At 37.5% G+C, this 19,129-nt stretch overlaps 1 protein-coding gene and 1 long non-coding RNA gene across 6 annotated transcripts in view; both read right to left on the minus strand.

The window, feature by feature from the left end:
- The window catches only part of ZNF385D (zinc finger protein 385D), a 978,174-nt gene that overhangs the window by 117,332 nt on the left and 841,713 nt on the right, over positions 1-19,129 (minus strand). For all 5 annotated transcript variants that reach the window (XM_021069745.2, XM_003132072.6, XM_021069747.2 and 2 more), the window contains one exon: positions 16,408-16,518. In XM_021069745.2, coding sequence (XP_020925404.1) covers positions 16,408-16,518 — 111 coding nt within the window. The remainder of the gene's footprint in view (positions 1-16,407; positions 16,519-19,129) is intronic.
- LOC146397206 (uncharacterized) lies at positions 2,481-7,806 on the minus strand. The gene is made up of 2 exons (XR_014822497.1): positions 7,671-7,806; positions 2,481-7,248 (listed from the first exon to the last, which is right to left on the minus strand). It is a non-coding gene; the product is annotated as an uncharacterized LOC146397206 (long non-coding RNA).

Below are 19,129 nucleotides of genomic sequence, written 5' to 3' on the forward strand. Positions count from 1 at the left end.
ATATTCATTCCATCATTAATTTTGTGCTCCATAAATATGCATTAAGCACTATATATCAAGCCCTGTTCTAAATACCTGAACAAAACAGTGAACCAAACAGCCAAAAACCTTTGTCCCAATAGAGCTTACAGTCTAATTGGCAGTGGACAATAAACATAATAAGCAAATTACATAGTGCATTAGAAGGTAATTAGGTCTTAGGTGGAAAACCCCCAAGTAAGGAAAGTGGAAATGACAGGTATTAAAATCCTAAATAGAGTGGTCAGAGTAAGCATCATGAGGTGGTGATGTTGGAGTAAAGCCTGAAGAAACACACCAGGAAGAAATCTGAGGGCAGAGTGTTCCAGGCAGAGAGAAGAGGCCATACAAAGACCTGGAGGTGGGAGTGAGCTTTGTATATTTAAGACACAGTTAGGGCAGGGCTGGAACTATATTGGCGTGAGTGAAATACTTGGCCTATGAGGAAAAGTTGAGGGGATATTAAAAGACTCAGTAATCTAGATGAATACTATTTTAATGCAATATTTTTAAACATTAAAGTCAATGCAAAAAAAAAAAAAGTTCAAGGTGAACAAAATATCAACATTTTAAATAGGACAGGATCTGACTCTACTTGTACAACACTGCCTCAATCACCCAATTCCAATGAAAATGTATTTACAAAAACAGGTGTCTAGCCTGTGGGCCACAGTTTGCCAATTTTAACTTTTTAGTATAGCATTTGTTATTTGTTCTAAATACTGACTTTTTAGCCCCACTTAAATTCTGTGTGTGCCTCACTCACCTCACCCTAGACCTGGTCCCACAAATGAGGCCCACGTGGATGTGGAGGAAGCAGTGGGAGGAGATGAGGTCAGAAAGGCACCCAGAGGCCACATTCATAGAGACTCTGTAGCCAGTCTAAGGATTCAGCCTTACCATCTAAGTGAAATGCACCACCATTGGAGGGTTTTTGTTTTTGCTTTTGTTTTTTAAGGCTGCATGCACAGCATATGGATGTTCCTGGCCAAGGATTGAATCCGAGCCACAGTTGCGACCTATGCCATAACTGCAGCAATGCTGGACCCTTTAACTCTTTGTGCAAGGCTGGGGATCAAACATGTACCTCTACACGAATCTGAGCCACTGAAATTGGATCCATTGGAGAGCTTTTAACAGAAAAATCACTTGATCTCAACTTACCTTTTAAAAATTATAAGCAAGAGGAGTAGAAGAAGGGAGAATAATTCAGAGGATGTTTATAATATTCCAGGCAAGAGACAAGAGATGATGGTAATGAGGAACAGAATGGCAGCAGAAAAGTAGTGAAAAATTGTTGCATCCCAGATATATTTTGGAGGTATAACTAACATGATTTGTATAGTATTGGGCACAGGGTATGAGACAGGATGAAAGGATGATCTCAGTTTTCTCACCAGATGAACCAAAAAGATGCAGTTGCCATTATCAGAGAAATGCTGTCCTGGGGAGGAGGTTTAGGGGGTGAGCCATGGCCTCTTGTTTTTGGTTTTGTTTTCTATTGAAGTATGGTTGATTTACAAAGTTGTGTTAGTTTCAAGTATGTAGCAAAGTGATTTAGTTATACACACATATGTATTTTTTTTCAGATATTTCCCCTACAGATCATTTCAAAATATTGAGTATATTCCCATGCCATACTCTGAAAGCCATAAGAGGCTGATGAAAGAAATCAAAGATGACACAAACAGATAGAAAGATATACCATGTTCTTGGATTAGAAGAATCAATATTGTCAGAATGACTCTATTGCCCAAGGCAATCTACATCCCAACACAATCCCTATCAAATGACCAATGGCATTTTTTCACAGAACTAGAACAAAAAATTAATCTCTATGGAAACACAAGAATACCATAAAAAGCCAAAGCAATACTGAGAAATGAAAATGGAACTGGAGGAATAAGGCTCCTTCACTTCAGACTATACTACAAAGCCACAGTCATCAAAACAGTATGGTACTTGCACAAAACAGAACAGTAGGAACAGAATAGAAAGCCCAGAAATAAATCAACGCAAATATGGTCAATTAATCTATGACAAAGGATGCAAGGCTATATATAATGACAAAAAGACAATCTCTTCATGGCCTTTAGTTTTTCACATTTGGGATTTGACGTAGCTACCAGCTAATCAAGTGACAACATTGAGTGAGCACTTGACATGGAACATGAAGAGGAGGATTTCAGATGGAGATGTAAATATGGACAGTATTTTGAAATCTATATGGTTGACTTACTCTCCTCCTGTACCTCTAGACAGTGAACTCATCCTTTGGTGAATTAGAACCAAGAAAGCTTTCATAGAGACTATGTCTCTTCATGAGATAGGAATATATTAATATATTCACTTTTTCAAGGTTCTCCAGGGGACTAGGAATTTGTTTAAAAACAAAAGAAACTGGATTCTCTGCATGAAATACCTATGATTGAATCTGATTTCACTGAGTTTTAATTCTTAGCTTTTCTTTTTTTCCACTTAAAGATTGGCAACTTATTTCACATTACAGAAGATGGCATGTTCAACATGTTAGTAACTGGATCCCACCACAAATGTGTCAATTCCCAAAATCTGCATCAAATTTCCTACCCACATATAACATTCTAATAGAAGTACAGTGTAACTAAACATCTCTGCAGGGGGAAAACTGGAGATAAAGAAAACTCTTCCCTGAGTTATTTATTTAAAATAAAGATCTGGGAAGTTCCCAGTGTGTCACAGTGCATTAATGATCAGGCTTGTCTCAGTGGTGGCACAGGTTCCTTCCCTGGTCTAGCACAGTTGGTTAAGGATCCAGTGTTGCTGCACCTGTGGTGTAGGCTGTGGCTGCAGCTTGGATTCAGTCCCTGGCCTGGGAACTTCTATATGCCATGGGTGTGGGTGAAAAAATAAAATAAAATAAATATCTATCATTTCACACCAGTCTCCAATAATCTGTAATAATTTTTTTTAGACAATCTAAGTATTTCATGAGCATACAAACGTGGCCACTTTTATTGGGCTGAATTATGAAGTTAGGCATTAGGTCATACACTGTGGCTACTGTTTAAAAGTATAAAAACCTTAGACCTCCATATGCCACCAGTGCAGTCCTAAGAAGACAAAAAAAAGACAAAAAAATAAATAAATAAAAGTATAAAAATCCTGTGACTGGCTAAGATGACAAGTTTCTTGTGGCAAACCATTTGACTAGCCTCTCTGGGCCAAGAAGGGATGATCTACTTTGACTTACTCTTTATGATAAGATCCAGTCTGCTGACTGCTGATATGAAGAAGCAAGAGTGGGTGCAGCAAAATATTACATTAATTGTTAGACCTGCACAATGCCAAATGCATTGTTAGACCTGCCAATGCCTTGACAGAACTGATCTGCTCCCATCCTGGTAAGATATAAGACCACAAATCTGTGAACCAGTTTGAACTTTCAGCTCAGCTTTTCAAAACTAAATCTCATTCGGTGTTTTATCATTTATATGTTTATGCATGGATCACTTTCTCATTAATTGATGTCATTTGCCCTTGTTTTGTTTCATAGATTAAAGAACTAATAATAGCTAAATGTTGGCATCAAATGAAAAGAACATTCTCTCTGTTGTCCTATTTCACTCATAAATAGAAATGTATCAGTATCCTAGGAGGTCCTGCCATAGAAGAAATTTTAGGTTTTTCTAATTAAACCTTTTAATAAAAAGATAGGATTTCTAATTAAATCCATATTATTCTGTACTTCCATATACTATTCAGTTTTCTTTATAATTTTGTACTCTAAAAGTTAAAATATCTTTTATGCTCCTCTAAATTACTGCTCTAGATTTTATAGAGTAATAAAAATACAACAAAATAACAGAAAAAAAAGAGTGCCTTTGTGGAATACACAAGGGACATATTAAATGTTTATTTAATTGGATATTTATTATAAATACTTTATGAAATCAATAAATATTTTACCATAATAATCATGCTCTAGTAGTACCCTGAAAATGCTACCGGTTTAAGAAATATGAATTGGCTCAGAGAAATAAGAATTCCTTTTATTCCTTTTATTGCAAATAGCATATATTACAGATATAGCAAAGAGTAATGCTGACTGAGCAATGGATTTAAAAACGTTTGCTTCTCAATATCTTTTTAAGTCATGAAGATAGCTGGTTAGTGTTACTTAAAATATATTGAAGATTAAAGATAAATATTCCCAAGCCCAAACCAAAACATAAAACAAAAAGCCTAACTTAGGAAACCATTGAAAATCAACAAAATTAGACTTGCAAACATTCTAGTAAAACATATGCTAAACTATTTTGTACCCAAGCACTGAATATTCATTGAATTATAATTCATGTGATTTTAATTTCTGCCACAACTGCATTAAGAATGGGAAAACGTTAGTATGAAAATAAGGAAACAACGGATTATAAACTACTCTTTGGAATTAAGACGGCAAAAGCCTGATAATAATAACAATATAGTACAAATTGTCAACCAGACTGAACACTATTTTGGGAGCATCTTTTTTATGAGAGAGCAGATTAAGTCAAAGATAGACATGACAACTCAATGAGACCCAAATGTAAATGATAAAACCATCCACAAAAGCCTTGAAGGAAAATGCTTTTCCCTTCAAGGGATGATTTGTACTGGCCTCCAGGTGTAATATTATGTGCACTGATGAGCTGATCAACAGAACAGAACTTCTACCCAGCTGTAATCAAGAGTGATTGATGGTTGGGACAAAAAAGTTGATTATCATGACAAGTTCGCTGATGCAGAGAAAATAAGCTCTGCTTGGGAAATGGATAAAACCTGCTTAGAGACTACCTCCTGAAACCTTATTATAAAGGAATCTAAGAGAAGCCTTAAAGTTATACAGACGGACCTGATGTCCCAATAAACCTGATAACCTGATAAGAATAAATTTGCCATACATCAATCTTTGCAGACACCTAGGTAAAGACTTGAAAAGCACACGTAGGCTCAATGAAAAGTAAATCACATATTCTCAAATGTTATGTGTGTGATTCTTAAAAGTTATCTCTCTGCCTCCCAAAGTATCCCTGCAAATCACACTTGGACAGAGAAAGTTAAACGTTCACAACAGAGCATGCCTCCACTTGCCCTCCACAACTCCCTCTCCGCAAAGCATGAGTTCCCCAAAGGACTGCAACCTTTACCACTATCAGATTCAATTTACATCAAAACATAGATTTTGACTGAGACAACAGATCCCAGAGGCGGTAGTTTGCATTTAAAATGAGGTTTGGCAGGCTTGAAAAAGGTGAATCTGGGCCAGGATGCTGGGTGTCAGTACAGTGTTCTAAAAGAGTAGCTAGCTCATGCAGACATTCAAAGACTATGAAGAAATACATCCCTCTTTTCAAGTTCTGCTTCTCATGTTACATAAGAAATTCTAGTAATGTAACTCTAATGTGATGTGCAATTTATAGCATGCCTGTACAATTTCAATCTCCTTAAGCTCATGATAGTACCAAACAGACATTTTGCCACTAGTCATTCTAAAAAAATGGAGTGTGAAGAAGGTAAAATGAATGGGTAGGTACACTTTCTCTATAGAGAGATCTTTGGCCATGTGGACACTTGAGAAAGGTACATATATATATATTTCCATTTCATCACAATTGCTCTAGTTGCTACAGAGAATAGGACTCAGCAGAAGTGACAATAACAAACAGCAACTTTTAGAAACAAAATGTCGACTTAAAAAATATGCACAACCTAAAAGATCAGAGTTAAGCTTTACTCGTGTAAAATGAGGACTACAGCCTGGGAGGCAGCATATCAGATGGTTCTGAAACCCTGCTCCAAAGAGATAGGGAGGAAGGTCAGTATATATGTGATTTTAGTGAAGCGGGAGACACATGCAACCAAACACACATTTTAGTGAAGGTTGGCCGCTCGTCTGGTGAAGGTTACTGCTGGTCACAAAGTGCAGATGTCACCATGAAGCATTTTATAACTTTTCTAGATACAAGGAGATGCAAGAATTGGGGTGATTAAATCTCCTGAAAATATCTAACTATCTGAAGACCTGTTCTGCCAGCTTTCCCAAGTCAACTCACTCCTGATCTCCACGTGAGCTCCTTTTGGGGTGTGTTGAGAGTCAGCAGCTGCAGTGGCTCATGATTCAGTCCGTGTAGAGGCAGATTTTAAGTGCCATCTCCAGTTAACAGAAGTGTACAAAGGTCCAAACCCCCAAATGGCATAAGAATGAACAGTAATGTAAGTTATGTTTCTTTCAAATTCCTTTGTTCCTCTGTCCTTCTACTCTCTTAAGTGTCCAGGGCTCTGGTGAAACTGATGATTTATGAAATTCTAAAATAAATTATAGTGAAATATAATACAAAGGGCAAGGGGCTGACAAACAGTGACTATCATGAATGGAAAGGGAAGAACAAATTTTGTTTTTGAGATTTTCAATTATTGGTGAACATTTATCTAGTTGCTACTTTTGGTTGCTACAAGCTCATTAGTGCCTAGTAAAACTTTGACAAATGTATCATATATTTGTAAATCTATGTAAGTCTATGTAAATGTATACGTGTATACTGAAAGACATACAAAACAACTGATGACATTTATGTGAAATAGGTACATAAAGCAATCTCTGGGCAACTAGGCTACATCAAGGATTTTATTCCATGGCTAATAAAGACCTCATCAGTCAAAAAGTTATGAGATTGCTGGTGTGCTTCAAAATCATCAGGGTAAAATCATAAAGTTAAAACAAAGGAACTTGGACAATACTGATTTTTTTTTTTTCTTTCCAAATAACCTAAAATTCAGAGGTTGCTACAAGGCAAGTCTTCCAAATCATAAGAACCAGTGTATAGGCTGTGTTCAAGTCTAACTCCACTTATTCATTTCATTTCCTTTCAAGTCATGTGAAATTCCATTTTTCAGGTATTAGGGAACTGATTGCATAGGATAGGAATTCCACATTGCAGAGGGATCAGAGGCACTGGGGAAAAAGCAACCTAAAATTCCATTTTTTATCAAAACGTAGCAATTATTCTAAATGTTCTCAGTAAAGCTGCAACTTCAACTACCTTAGAGAATCCTATTTCTACCTTCATTTTCTCGTTAGGGCAATTTCAAAAAATGTTTCTGGGAGTTCCTGTTGTGGTGCAGTGGAAACAAATCTGACTAGTATCCACGAGGATGTGAGTTTGACCGCTGGCCTCACTCAGTGGGTTGGGGATCCAGCATTGCCATGAGCTGTGGTGTAGGTCACAGATGTGGCTCGGATCCCACATTGTTGTGGCTGTGGCTGTGGCCAGTAGCTACAGCTCCGAATTGACCCCTAGCCTGGGAACGTTCATATGCCACGGATGCTACCCTAAAAAACAAAAAACAAACAAAAAATTGGCTCAGTGGGCTGGGGATCCAGTGTTGTCACTATTGTGGCTCTGGTTACAGCTGTGATGTAGGTTAGATCCCTAGCCTGGGAACTTCTTTTTTTTTTTTGTCTTTTTTTTTGCTATTTCTTGGGCCGTTCCTGCAGCATATGGAGGTTCCCAGGCTAGGGGTTGAATCAGAGCTGTAGCCACCGGCCTACGCCAGAGCCACAGCAACATGGGATCCGAGCCGCGCCTGCAACCTACACCACAGCTCACGGCAATGCCAGATTGTTCACCCACTGAGCAAGGGCAGGGACCAAACCCGCAACCTCATGGTTCCTAGTCAGATTTGTTAACCACTGCACCACGACAGGAACTCCAAGCCTGGGAACTTCTGTATGTTATAGGTATAGCCAAAAAAAAAAAAAAAAAAAAAAAAAAAAAAGTTTCTCAAAAGAAAATCATGGACTTGCAGAATAGACTTGTGGTTGCCAAGGGGGAGAGAGAAGGAGTGGGGTGGTTGGGGAGCTAGGGGTTAATAGATACAAACTATTGCCTTTGGAATGGATTAGCAATGAGATCCTGCTGTATAGCACTTGGAACTATGTCTAGTCACTTATGATGGAGCATGATAATATGTGAAAATAGAATGTGCACATATATGTGTAACTGGGTCACCATGCTATACAGTAGAAAAAAAATTGTATTGGGGAAATAACTGTTTAAAAAATAATAAAAAAATGTTTCTAGTCTTGAGCACTTTATCCATTTATTTATTAAACATTTACTGAGTGATATCTAAGACTTGTGGTGCTTTCCTAACATTAATGGGCTTCTTGTCTCATCTTTGGGGACCCATGGACAGCTTTTAGTTCATTTAATTGGAAATGACCTCTTGCTCACCACCTTCTGCCCTCCTCATCACATTCTGTCTTTCCATGCTCTGCCCATGCTTAATCCTCTTCTCAAACTCTGCCTTCAGTTGGTGGCATCTGATCAGACTCAGCAACAGATTCTCTATTGCCCCCACCCACTTCAATACTTAACAGCAATAGCACTACCCTTGCCATGGTTCTCAATTTGGAAATATGTTTCTAAGTTCTGGCAATCCATACTACTGTCAATCTAGCAATGAGTTTACTACTGGTATCTCACTTCAGTGTTCTGTGTAGAACTTAAGCGACCAATTGTCTTAGCTGAAAACTGTCAGCTGACACCCATGCAAGTCTCAAAATAAATTTCCCTCAGGGCAGGCCTCTTGCTACAAGATGTAAAAACACTAAGCTGGGATTTAGAAGCCTGGTTTTCAGTCCTATTATCTGTTTTGATGGCTTAGAGACCTTGAAAAAAATCAACTAAATATGCTGGCTTTGGCTTTTCCATCTATACAATCTATACAATGGGCAGAATGATACCTTAGACATCTCTAAGACTTAATATATGACAATTCTCTGTGGTGCGCACAGTATTAAATAGACATTGGAATATCTCCCTGATTACTGCAGGCTATGTACACATCTCCTTGTCATATCCAAAATCAATTTTCTTTCTAGACCTTCAAAATCAAATTTTCCATGTCTAGGAGAATTCAATAGAAAAGTGAATTCATTCATTTTTCCTTGTTTATAAAGAAAAGCCCAGAGAAATATGGTCTCTTTCATAACGACTTCTCTCTTCTTAGTTCCTTCCCCCTCCTTCCATCCAGAGATGAAACTCGGGGATGTCAAAGTCCATTTAGAGTCCCGAAATGTCCCAATATTCAGGTTTTAGTTTTTGAAGTCTGCAAAAGAAATACACGGCTTAAGTAGAACTGGCTCATTTTCTCCTGAAATCTCTGTCAGACCCAATATTTCTTGTTTGCTCTTTCTAAGTTTTGTTTTCTGAAAATTCCTGGCAGATCCTCATACTCCATTCAAGAATTAGCAGCAAGCAAAACTGAGGGGTGAAATGGCCCAAATGCACACTCAGAGAACAGGCTCCAGAGCGAGTGCTTGACACAGGGATGACCTTGCAGCCCAACTAAATCTCATCAGGTCCCAGGTGTATCTCGTCTTGTAGGGTAGCAGGATGGCTCTGCCCTAGAACCTCTTTTGAACAAGAAAAACCGCCCAGTGGGAAAGCCACGGTGCTCTGGCCAATGCTCTAAATAGCTCTGTGAGTCCTGGAGACAAAGGACACAGTCTTATGAAAGAGGTGTTTCAAAGCTGCCTGAAAATTGAATTTATAACTGGGTTCCTCTGTAGATCCTTTGGGATTTAGCAGCAGCAGCGACAGACTTAGAGAGGTTGAGAGCTTTTAATAAATGCGGCTTTGTCTGGGACAAGTGGTTCCTGTCATTTTTAAATGGTAAAAGATAAAGCTTTACCAGGAGTGGGCACTTCAGATCTTAACACAAAGATAAACTGAATGTAGATGCTTTCAAGAGAGTGATACCCATAACTACTTTTCTTAAAGAGAGATTTTTTTGTCAAAGTTCTATATTTCTTTTTTTTAAATAGGTGATTTATAATGCCATGCCATTGTAAAGTGACCCAGTCATATATATATACATGTGTATATATATATGTATATATATGTATATATGTGTATATATATATGTATATATATGTATATGTGTATATATATGTGTGTGTGTGTATATATATGTATATACACACATACACACACATACACATTCGCTTTCTTATATTATCTTCCATCATGGTCTATTCCAAGAGACTGGATATAGTTAGTTCCCTGTGCTATATAGTAGGACCTCATTACTTATCCCTTCTAAATATAATGGTTTTCATCTAAACTTCTATATTTCTTAAAGAGTTAATTTAACATTTGAAGAATGAAATAATTATAACTTTATTATTTATCCCATAAAATCAAACTGGACCTTTCCATTTCATTCACTATAGAGTTTACAATCCAATTGCCTATATGATGTAGTTATAATCTTTATAATGTGGCTGTAAGGAATGCCTAGTCATTTTAAATGAGATGATTGTAGAACCAGTAAATTCAACGAGAGCCCAAGGGCAAGCAGCCAATTAAGAGAAAACAAATCCAGATGACAGGTTGTCAAACTTCTGACTGGATGATTTTGCTACCATTTCACTCAGCTGCTCCAGATGCTATTTTCAGGTCTGGGGTTAGATGCATACCCGCCCATGCATAGATTTGTATTAACCTTTCTCCTAGGATGCACAATAAAATGCTGAAATACAAATGAGACAACAATAATATCTGTGAACTTTCCTGCACATGCTGGAGACCAAAGACACGACAAGAAATAGTCAAGAAATAGTTAGAAAACTGCAACTGAGGTCTTCAAAATACAATTTTTAATTGGGGAGGGATAAAATATGCTGTTTAAACATCATAATAGGAGGGTAGAGGCAACAATCCTTTTTCCTCTATAAAACTTAAGCATCCTTATAAAGGAAATTTGGAAAAGCAGAAGAAGTAAAAGAATGGTTCTTCCACTTCAACACATCCACCATTAATTTTTGTCTGTCTCTCCATCTAAGAAGGTATTTCCTGTAAATATCAGCTCCCTACAAATAATATTGATTAAAATATTTAAAAGATGTATCTTAGAAGATGTGGTACATAAATATAAGGAAATACTACTCAGCCATAAAAACGAATGAAATAAGGCCACTTGTAGCAACATGGATGGACCTACTTACTTAAGTGAAGTAAGTCTGACAAAGACAAATACCTTACGATATCACTTATATGTGGATTCTAAAATATGATATGAATAAACTCTCTATGAAACAGGCAGACTCATAGAACAGACTTGTGGTTGCCAAGGGGGTGGAGGGAGTGTGAGGGAAGGATTGGCAGTTTGGGGTTAGCAGATGCAAACTATTATACACAGGATGGATTAACAATGTCCTACTCTATAGGATAGGGAACTATAGTCAATGTCCTGGAATAGACCATAGTGGAAAAGAATATTAAAAAAAAAAGTGGATGTGTGTGTGTATGTATCTATCTATATATATGTATAACTGAGCCATTTTGCTGTAACAGCAGAAATTAACACAATATTATAAATCAACTACACCCCAATAAAAAATAAAAATAAAAGAGGTATCTTAGGATACGATGTTAGAGTACAATTATCTAATTTTGGCCATTTGGGAGGAAAATAGTATTCCTATTAGCATCGTCATTGTTACATTGCCATTATGGACATTTTGATGGAGATGTGAATTAAATTCAGATACATTGCTTAGTTTCACTACATTTCTGGGTACTAAAATGCAGAACAACAATAATGGTTTTTAGTTTATAAGACCATGGGGAAATGCATCAAGGATATTGGTGATGATGCCAAGGATCCGCCTTTGGAGGGGCCTGGGGCCTGGAGGTAACATTAGGTGACATAGGTAATGTTATCCCCTCATGAGACCACTTTCCCTCTGGTTCATCCAACAGTCCCCTGAACTAATTAATGCCTGACAGTCCTGAGTCATAAAGAATTTGGGACTGGAGTATGGGTCAGTAATTTGCATTTATATTTCAATTTTGCCATGTGTTTATGGCTGAATTATGAGTGTGATTGAACAGGAGTGATGCCATTTGAGAGAACTCTCAGATCCACTGCCTAGCCTGCAGTGAGGATGAAAGGCCACAGAAGCTCTGAGAGCCCCAGGTTAGTTCCACAAGGGAAGAAGTCCTTAGCCTCTCTCTGGGACGGCTGGACCAAGGCAGGAAACACACAGGATGCCACCCACGCCATTGTTATAGCATATGCTGGAACGCTGGGGAAACTTGCTGCCCTACCTGGACCAGGTGAGGCAGAAAGAGCTTGGAAGTGGATGCTGACCCTGCATGGCCAGCCAGGTGGCCTTGGAGAGCTTTTTACATTCTCTACACCTCAGTTTCCACTGTCAAATTACCAAAAGTTTTCTTCTGTCTTTAATGCATCATGAAACACTATTTTAGGGACACTGATGATAGTGACTGATGGATGCTATGCTACAATTTTATGATTCCTTAGTTTGGGGCCCGAGGTCCTATTTCCCAGTCCAGAAACAGCCACTGAGTAATCATTCACGTAATAACCTTACATCCATGCTAGCTCTGCCATAAGTTGTCTTTGAAAGGCACACTTACTAACTTGTCCAGGCCAATGGTAATTTATGCTTATTGAAAGATGCTGATAAAATAATTGGATAAATTACAACCTTTCATTTCTTAATTGGAAGCTTTTTGCATAACCCCTTGTGTGTTGCACATAAATGTCAAGTTTTTTTTTTTTCCTAAAGAAAAGCTGTCACCAGGAGAAGACGACCTGATTTAAAATGAATATAATATAATGTACCACTCAGAAAGCTATCTGCAGGGCCAAAAGTGGAAAAGATACTGTTCAGGAAACAGGTATGGCATAAAACCAAACTACAGAGTTTATAACATGAAGGGTTAAAGAAATAAATAAAAGCTTAGAGGGAAAGGAAATTGAATTTTCATGATGCAGAGATGAAAAGAACTACAAGCTATTATTTTCATTGGAAGAGGAAGAAGCTTTGAAATGTAAAAAGGTTCATAAGGCAAAAATACTTTCCTATGTGAGAGAGGATTCAACCAAGTATACAAGCGAATTACAGCATTACTTTTCCAGAAAGATTCTAGGTTTAGGAATGGAAATAGGAAGATGATTTCCAGATTTACCTGGAAAGAGCAAAGAGGCAGCTCTATTGGGACTTAAAGGTCTTTCTTGGAAATAAAATGAGATATATATATGCGTGTGTGGGTGTGTGTGTATGCATTTTCTCTTTATTTAGAGTCTATTTTATATATGAATGGATGGATGATAAATTCAATTGATCTTGGCATTCAGAATTAAATATTTCATAAAATTAGTAGTTATGGATAATGACCAGTCAATAAATAAACAAATCTAATATATTCAGCACATTAGTTCCCCTTTATTGACATGACATCATAATGCTACAGAGATATTTTGAAAGTCTCTAAAGTGTTCCCATTCCTCTATTTCAATTTTGCAATAATTTTATTTTGTTCCTAAATTATAGTTAATATGTTGCTATAATTTATAAACTCAATAACATTGGGACTTCTTATTTAAAAAATGCAATTTAAAAAATTACCACTGCATAGGGAATTTATGTTCAAGGCTCAAGAGAAGGAAAAATGTAAGAGCAGTGAATTCGCAAGTATCCAATTTATATAGACCAAAGTACTGGACCAGGTGATTAGTATCAGGTGGTCATGAAATTCAGCGCAAATCTGTCAAATAGCCACTTGAGTAACTCTGATAAGCAAGATAATGATATTTAAATCCTAATCCCTGGAAACTGTGGGTACTTTAAGTGACATGACAAAGGGGATTAAATTAGCAGATGAAAGTAGGTTGCTCAATGGCTAAATGTAAAATAAAAAGATTATCAGGATTATCCAGGTGGGGCCCCTGTGATCCCAAGAGTCCTTAAATGGCAGAAAAGTGAGAGTCAGAGTAATTCCTCAAGAGGAGAACTCAATAGGCCTTGTTGGTTTAAGGAAGGAACAGAGCAGAGTCATAAACCCAGGAAGAGGGCAGCTAGAAGGAAGCTAGAAAAGAAAGGCAAGGAACCGCAATCTCCCCAGAGCCCCACAGAAACATCACCCTGCTGACACCTTGCTTTCAGCTGCCTGAGACCCATTTCTGAGCCCTCACCTCCAGAACTATAAAAGAATAGAGCTGTGCTGTTTTCAACCACTAAATCTGCGGCAACTGTTACTACCACAATAAAAGATTTATACAGTAACCCTCTAATGAGCAGTCAAGCCTGCAGTTACTTAGTTACGACCCAGACTGATAAGGTGTCAGTCCTCCAAATACCTTGGCTGGTTCCTTTCAAAGAAACTTAAAAGCAAAGTTTTCTCCGAGAATGAGAAGCAACTGTCCCTAATAAATATATATTGATTCCTGTGTCACCCTGAAAATTCATTAGCAAAATACATCATTACTAAGGAAATAAAATTAGATTTCATCTGAGAAGTATGCAAGCCTTTATCTTCTTAATATGTTAATAATCATATATGGGAGTATAGCATGTTTCGTAAAACATACCTGACAATATTCCTAAAGTTTTTAAATATGACTTTGATATACACCTACAGGATTAGTAGGAACACTCAAGAAAAATAAAGGACCAATTGTCTTGATATGGTGAATCAAGACAATCAAAATCAACCCAATCAATCAACCCAATCAATCAAAATCAACCCAAAGACCTGTTTGGAGGTAGGAGATGGTTTTCTTACATTTAGTGGGAGGTTGGGTTCAGTGAGTTTGAACACTCTTTCTTAGGTTTTGGGCTACAGGAAGTTTTCTTAAAACAGAAAAATATTAACAGTGAAATTATGGCAGAAGGGTTGATATCTAAAAGAGCCCTCATTAGATGTAAGAAGCTGGAAACACAGCTCCTGAGAGGCTTGTGCAATATTATCTGATCAGTTCCAAAGTGAAATATCAAATAGGTTTTAAGAAGAAAAGGAGTAAAGAAGGACACACTTAAATAACCACTATGGAACTATATGATTGATTGCTGAGTGTTTGCAAATGATCAAAATTGCAACTATTGTGTTCAAAACTTTCATTTGCATGGTGAGAAAACTCTTTCTTTTTTTAACAATAGCTGGAAGAGATTATTATATAACATTCATCCTTTGAAAATATTTTTTAATAAATTAAACTACAGTAAGTTTCTTAAAATCCCAATCAAATCAAAGTGCTCAATATTAAAAAACAAATAACAAACCAAAATTAAAAAAAAAAAATCCCTTCAAATGAAATGCTGTGTGTTTAGAGGATTCTATGTTACAGGAACAAATACCACTCAAGCGTTCTGCAGGCAATCTCATCTTTTCTTTTTTAAGCCAACGGAAGGAATATTATAAAATTACCTAACGATTGTTCTGCTAGGTATGAGTTCATAAGACAAAAGCATTCCTTATACAAAATGAAATGTTCTCACAGAGGAAAAAAGCCACCTTCTTTATGTCCCCTCTATTTCTTGTGCCTGATTGTCTTACATGAAACCATCATCATCAAATCACCCAAGGGACCCACTTAGCCAGGGTGATTAAATACTGGAAGGTCTAATATCTTCTAGAATCCAGATCTGTTTGGTCATCTCCACACTGCTAATCAACTTAGGGCAAGATCTTGGTCCCCTAGAGGGGTCATTTGGATAGGATGGCGCCCCTGTTTGCCAAGAGTGTCAACAAGGTGTTCAATTCTTACCCCATCCAAACCAACATTCCTTTTCTTTTCTGTGTCTCAGGAGGAACTCTGCACCAAAGCAGGTGGGGGAGGGGTACCAGTAGTTTTCATATTGTCCACAAGCCAAATTGGCTTCAGAATGGTGAATCCAAAATCCACACTGAGCCTTAGAAAAGGTATGAAAGCTGTGGCTAACTCTCTGTGAATAACCTGCAATGCCCTGGTCAGGTCCGCTGTCTTACTCTGTCATGTTCTCCACTTAACTTTTACTCTCTAGGTGCCTGAGTGTTTTGAGGTCTTTAGAACCTCTATTAAAATGCTAATACTTCTAGGTCAGTGCTTTGAGACCTTACACAAACATAGTTAAGGTCACAAGAGCTGATCTGGCATTGGGAACCACTAAGGTGGGCAAAGAGAATTGATAAAGCCAAAATCTTGACCCTGAAATATAATCTCAAACCTACCTTGTTTCAGAGATGTGATTTATGGAAAGTCTCACTAGTCCTAAATTTGACTATTCCCCCAAGGCAAAGTGTATTGTCTAAATTTATCATTCCCAAGAGACTAAAGAATTCCATTAAATTGCAAGCACATAAGTTTGTTCAGGTATGGTTCTTCTACAGTACATAACCAAACATAATATGATAAACTCCAAAAATTAAAGCACATAAGGAGTTAAAATGTTAACTTTGAATTTTGACATGCACAGTTATAGGAGAAAAACATTTCAGTAATCTCTTCGGCAAGATTAGAACAGCATAATACACTTTTTTTTTTTTTTTAGTAAATACTGAATGATAAACTTACATCGGAATTAAATCTCAACTGGCAAATGTTGCATGATATGATTTGCTTTCTTCGATGAGGGAGAGGAACCCCGAAAGTATGATTTATTACAGCTTTCTGAATTGGGTCCATCTGTAATGAGAAAAAAACATAACAAATAGAAATAAAGCTTGTCAGTTCCATTGGAATGTTGCCTGTTTCATTAAAGAGCCAATCTGCACAGCTTCAATCTACTGCTCACATTATAAAGAACATTTTTATTCTAAGAAACAGCATTTCTACTTTCTGGGAAAACAGACAAGAAGCCAAAAGCTCAGTGTGATAAGGAAATGATAAATGTAACTATTAGTGTCTGCATGCTAACCGTTTTTCTCATTTAGGATCAACAATTGTCTCAGTTTGATAATCCCCAAATACAATTAAAGGTTTACCAAAACTCCTGTTATTGGGAATGCCAGCAGTCTTACATAGAAGTGAGTGTATATTACTGCCCCAAATGGACTTCAAGACAGACTTAGTCGGATGAGCAGCTATGAAAATAACTTAAGCCCCATTAACCAACATTAACCTCATGCTATGTTTGCTATCCTTTCTGCCTTAAAAATATAGTACAGGTTTCCCCTGCTGTCTGAAAGTAGAAACAACTACCTTAAAACACATCTTGCTAATGGCTGCACAAAGTAAATCAAGATAAAGCATAGGTGTTCTCAGATACCATTCAAAGCCACAGAGGCTTGATGCTACGGTTCTGAAGGTAAGTTCCTTGGGATGGGGACAGAGCTTGGTGACAGCCAACCTTGATGCTCAGGTTAAAGCTGCCTCTATAAGGGCTACTGTGAAACAAAGGATGAACACTATTTTTGTTGTTTGCCTTTTTTTTTTTTTTTGTAAAAATTAAAATCCTCTTCAGATTTCCTTCGGTTATCATAATCAATGTAGCTCTTTGGTAAAGGGGAAATGACATAGAACCTTAAAAAAGCAGACGTTACCTATATACAAATCCTGCTTTCTAAGAGTCAAACAATCATTTCAAAGCACCTAACATACACTGCTCTCCTGTGGACATGCTACTGGAGATTCAGAGTGTTGAGGCAAGAGGTCAGTTTTCTGTCCTCATCTCATTTCCAGAACAGGACAAGGGACACCCAGGACCTAATGTCAACAACTTAGCTCTGAGAAAATTTAATGTCTCCTCACTAAGCTTTGTCTCAGGGTCCACAACAGTGGTCCTACAAGCGAGCAGGACCTTATGGGTCTTCCCAGAGCAGGACTATCCCCCACACCCCTGCCGGCCATGTCCTCCACCTGCCTTTTGTCAGCAGAAAAACTTTAGTCAAAGAAAGCATTTAATCAGAGGAGTGAGAAATTGCAGAAAGAAAGGGAAACCATCAAGCCAGAAAAAATAATAATAGTTAAGCCATTCAACAAAGGAGGAACAACCTTTAGTTCCCCCTCAAGGATTATAGATAATATCCCAAGCCATATCCTTTGAGCTGTTTTGCAGATATAGAAACTTCTATTAGGTGGAAGAAGTTAACTGCATGCTGCCCACCAGCATGTAGACCCCAGATTGGTTGGAACTAGAAGGTTGATACTGTTGACTCTTGATTACCTCACCACCAACCCATCAGAAGACTGTGCACCACTTGATTACACACCCCACAACCATCCTCCTTCACCCTGTCCTTAAAAACCTTTGCCTGAAAACCTTAGGGAGTTTGAGTCTCATAAGCATCAGCTGCCTGGATTCCTGGCTTGGCTCCTGAAATAAAGGCTGTACTTTATTACGACCTGGTTTCACTAGATTGGCTTTCTTGTGCACAGTGAGTGGACCCAAGTTTGGTTAAGTCACAGTTCCCAACTGTTAAGAGTCAGATAACAATTTTGATCTGCTTCTTAAGATTTGTGCGACCTCTTTGCTTATCTGCATCTATCTCTTAAGGTTGTGATGAAGTTTAATCATAATGATTCTTGAATTTATTTAGGAAGTACACTACCGGGCACATTAAGAAGTCAGTACGTGTTGGGTATTACATTTTCTCTTTTGCATACATGTGACAATCAATGTTAATGAGCCTCACACTCCTATAGTCATTGCTGACACACTTCCATTTCTCACATGGCTAAAAAACATTTCAAAATGATTTCAGAGTTGTACATACAGTCATCACTTCTGTTGAATGCCTACGAACTTTGGAACTCATGAGTCTTATCAGATACAAAGTTCTTACAGGAGTTCTCCAAATGGATTAAGCCAGCTCAGAAATGATTTGACACACACACAAGAAAGAATGTGTCTGTGAAATGCGATCTAAATATTCAGCTGCTGTTATACATAATAGTTCATTAATTAGCCTAAACGAGTCATTGATAAATTCCACCTCTTTTTGGGTATTTCAAATCCTCAGAAACAGTTAACTCATCGGCTGTCTTCATTCTAGGTAGAATAAAGGCCCTGTCTATATCCACAACTATCTATAAGGTTGTTTAGGCTATCTTCATGTCCAGTTCTAAATAATAACAATAACAGCACCAACAATAAAAATAATAGTACTCAGCATTTATTAAGTGCCTTCCATGTGGAGAGCACTAGGCTAGATGGTTCATTATTATTATTAAGCAGTTAGGATCAAGAAGAACATGAGTTCTCGGTTTTATCTTCCATCATCACGTTACATTTTTATCTGACATTAATTCCAGATTCTGGATGAAGCTCAGCTGTCCCATGCTTTTTCTGGTCACT

Source organism: Sus scrofa, chromosome 13 (assembly GCF_054392235.1).
Source record: "Sus scrofa isolate SSC_HxYL_T2T_F1_AM1 chromosome 13, Sscrofa_HxYL_maternal_Yorkshire_Landrace_v2.0, whole genome shotgun sequence".
NCBI lineage: Eukaryota > Metazoa > Chordata > Mammalia > Artiodactyla > Suidae > Sus > Sus scrofa.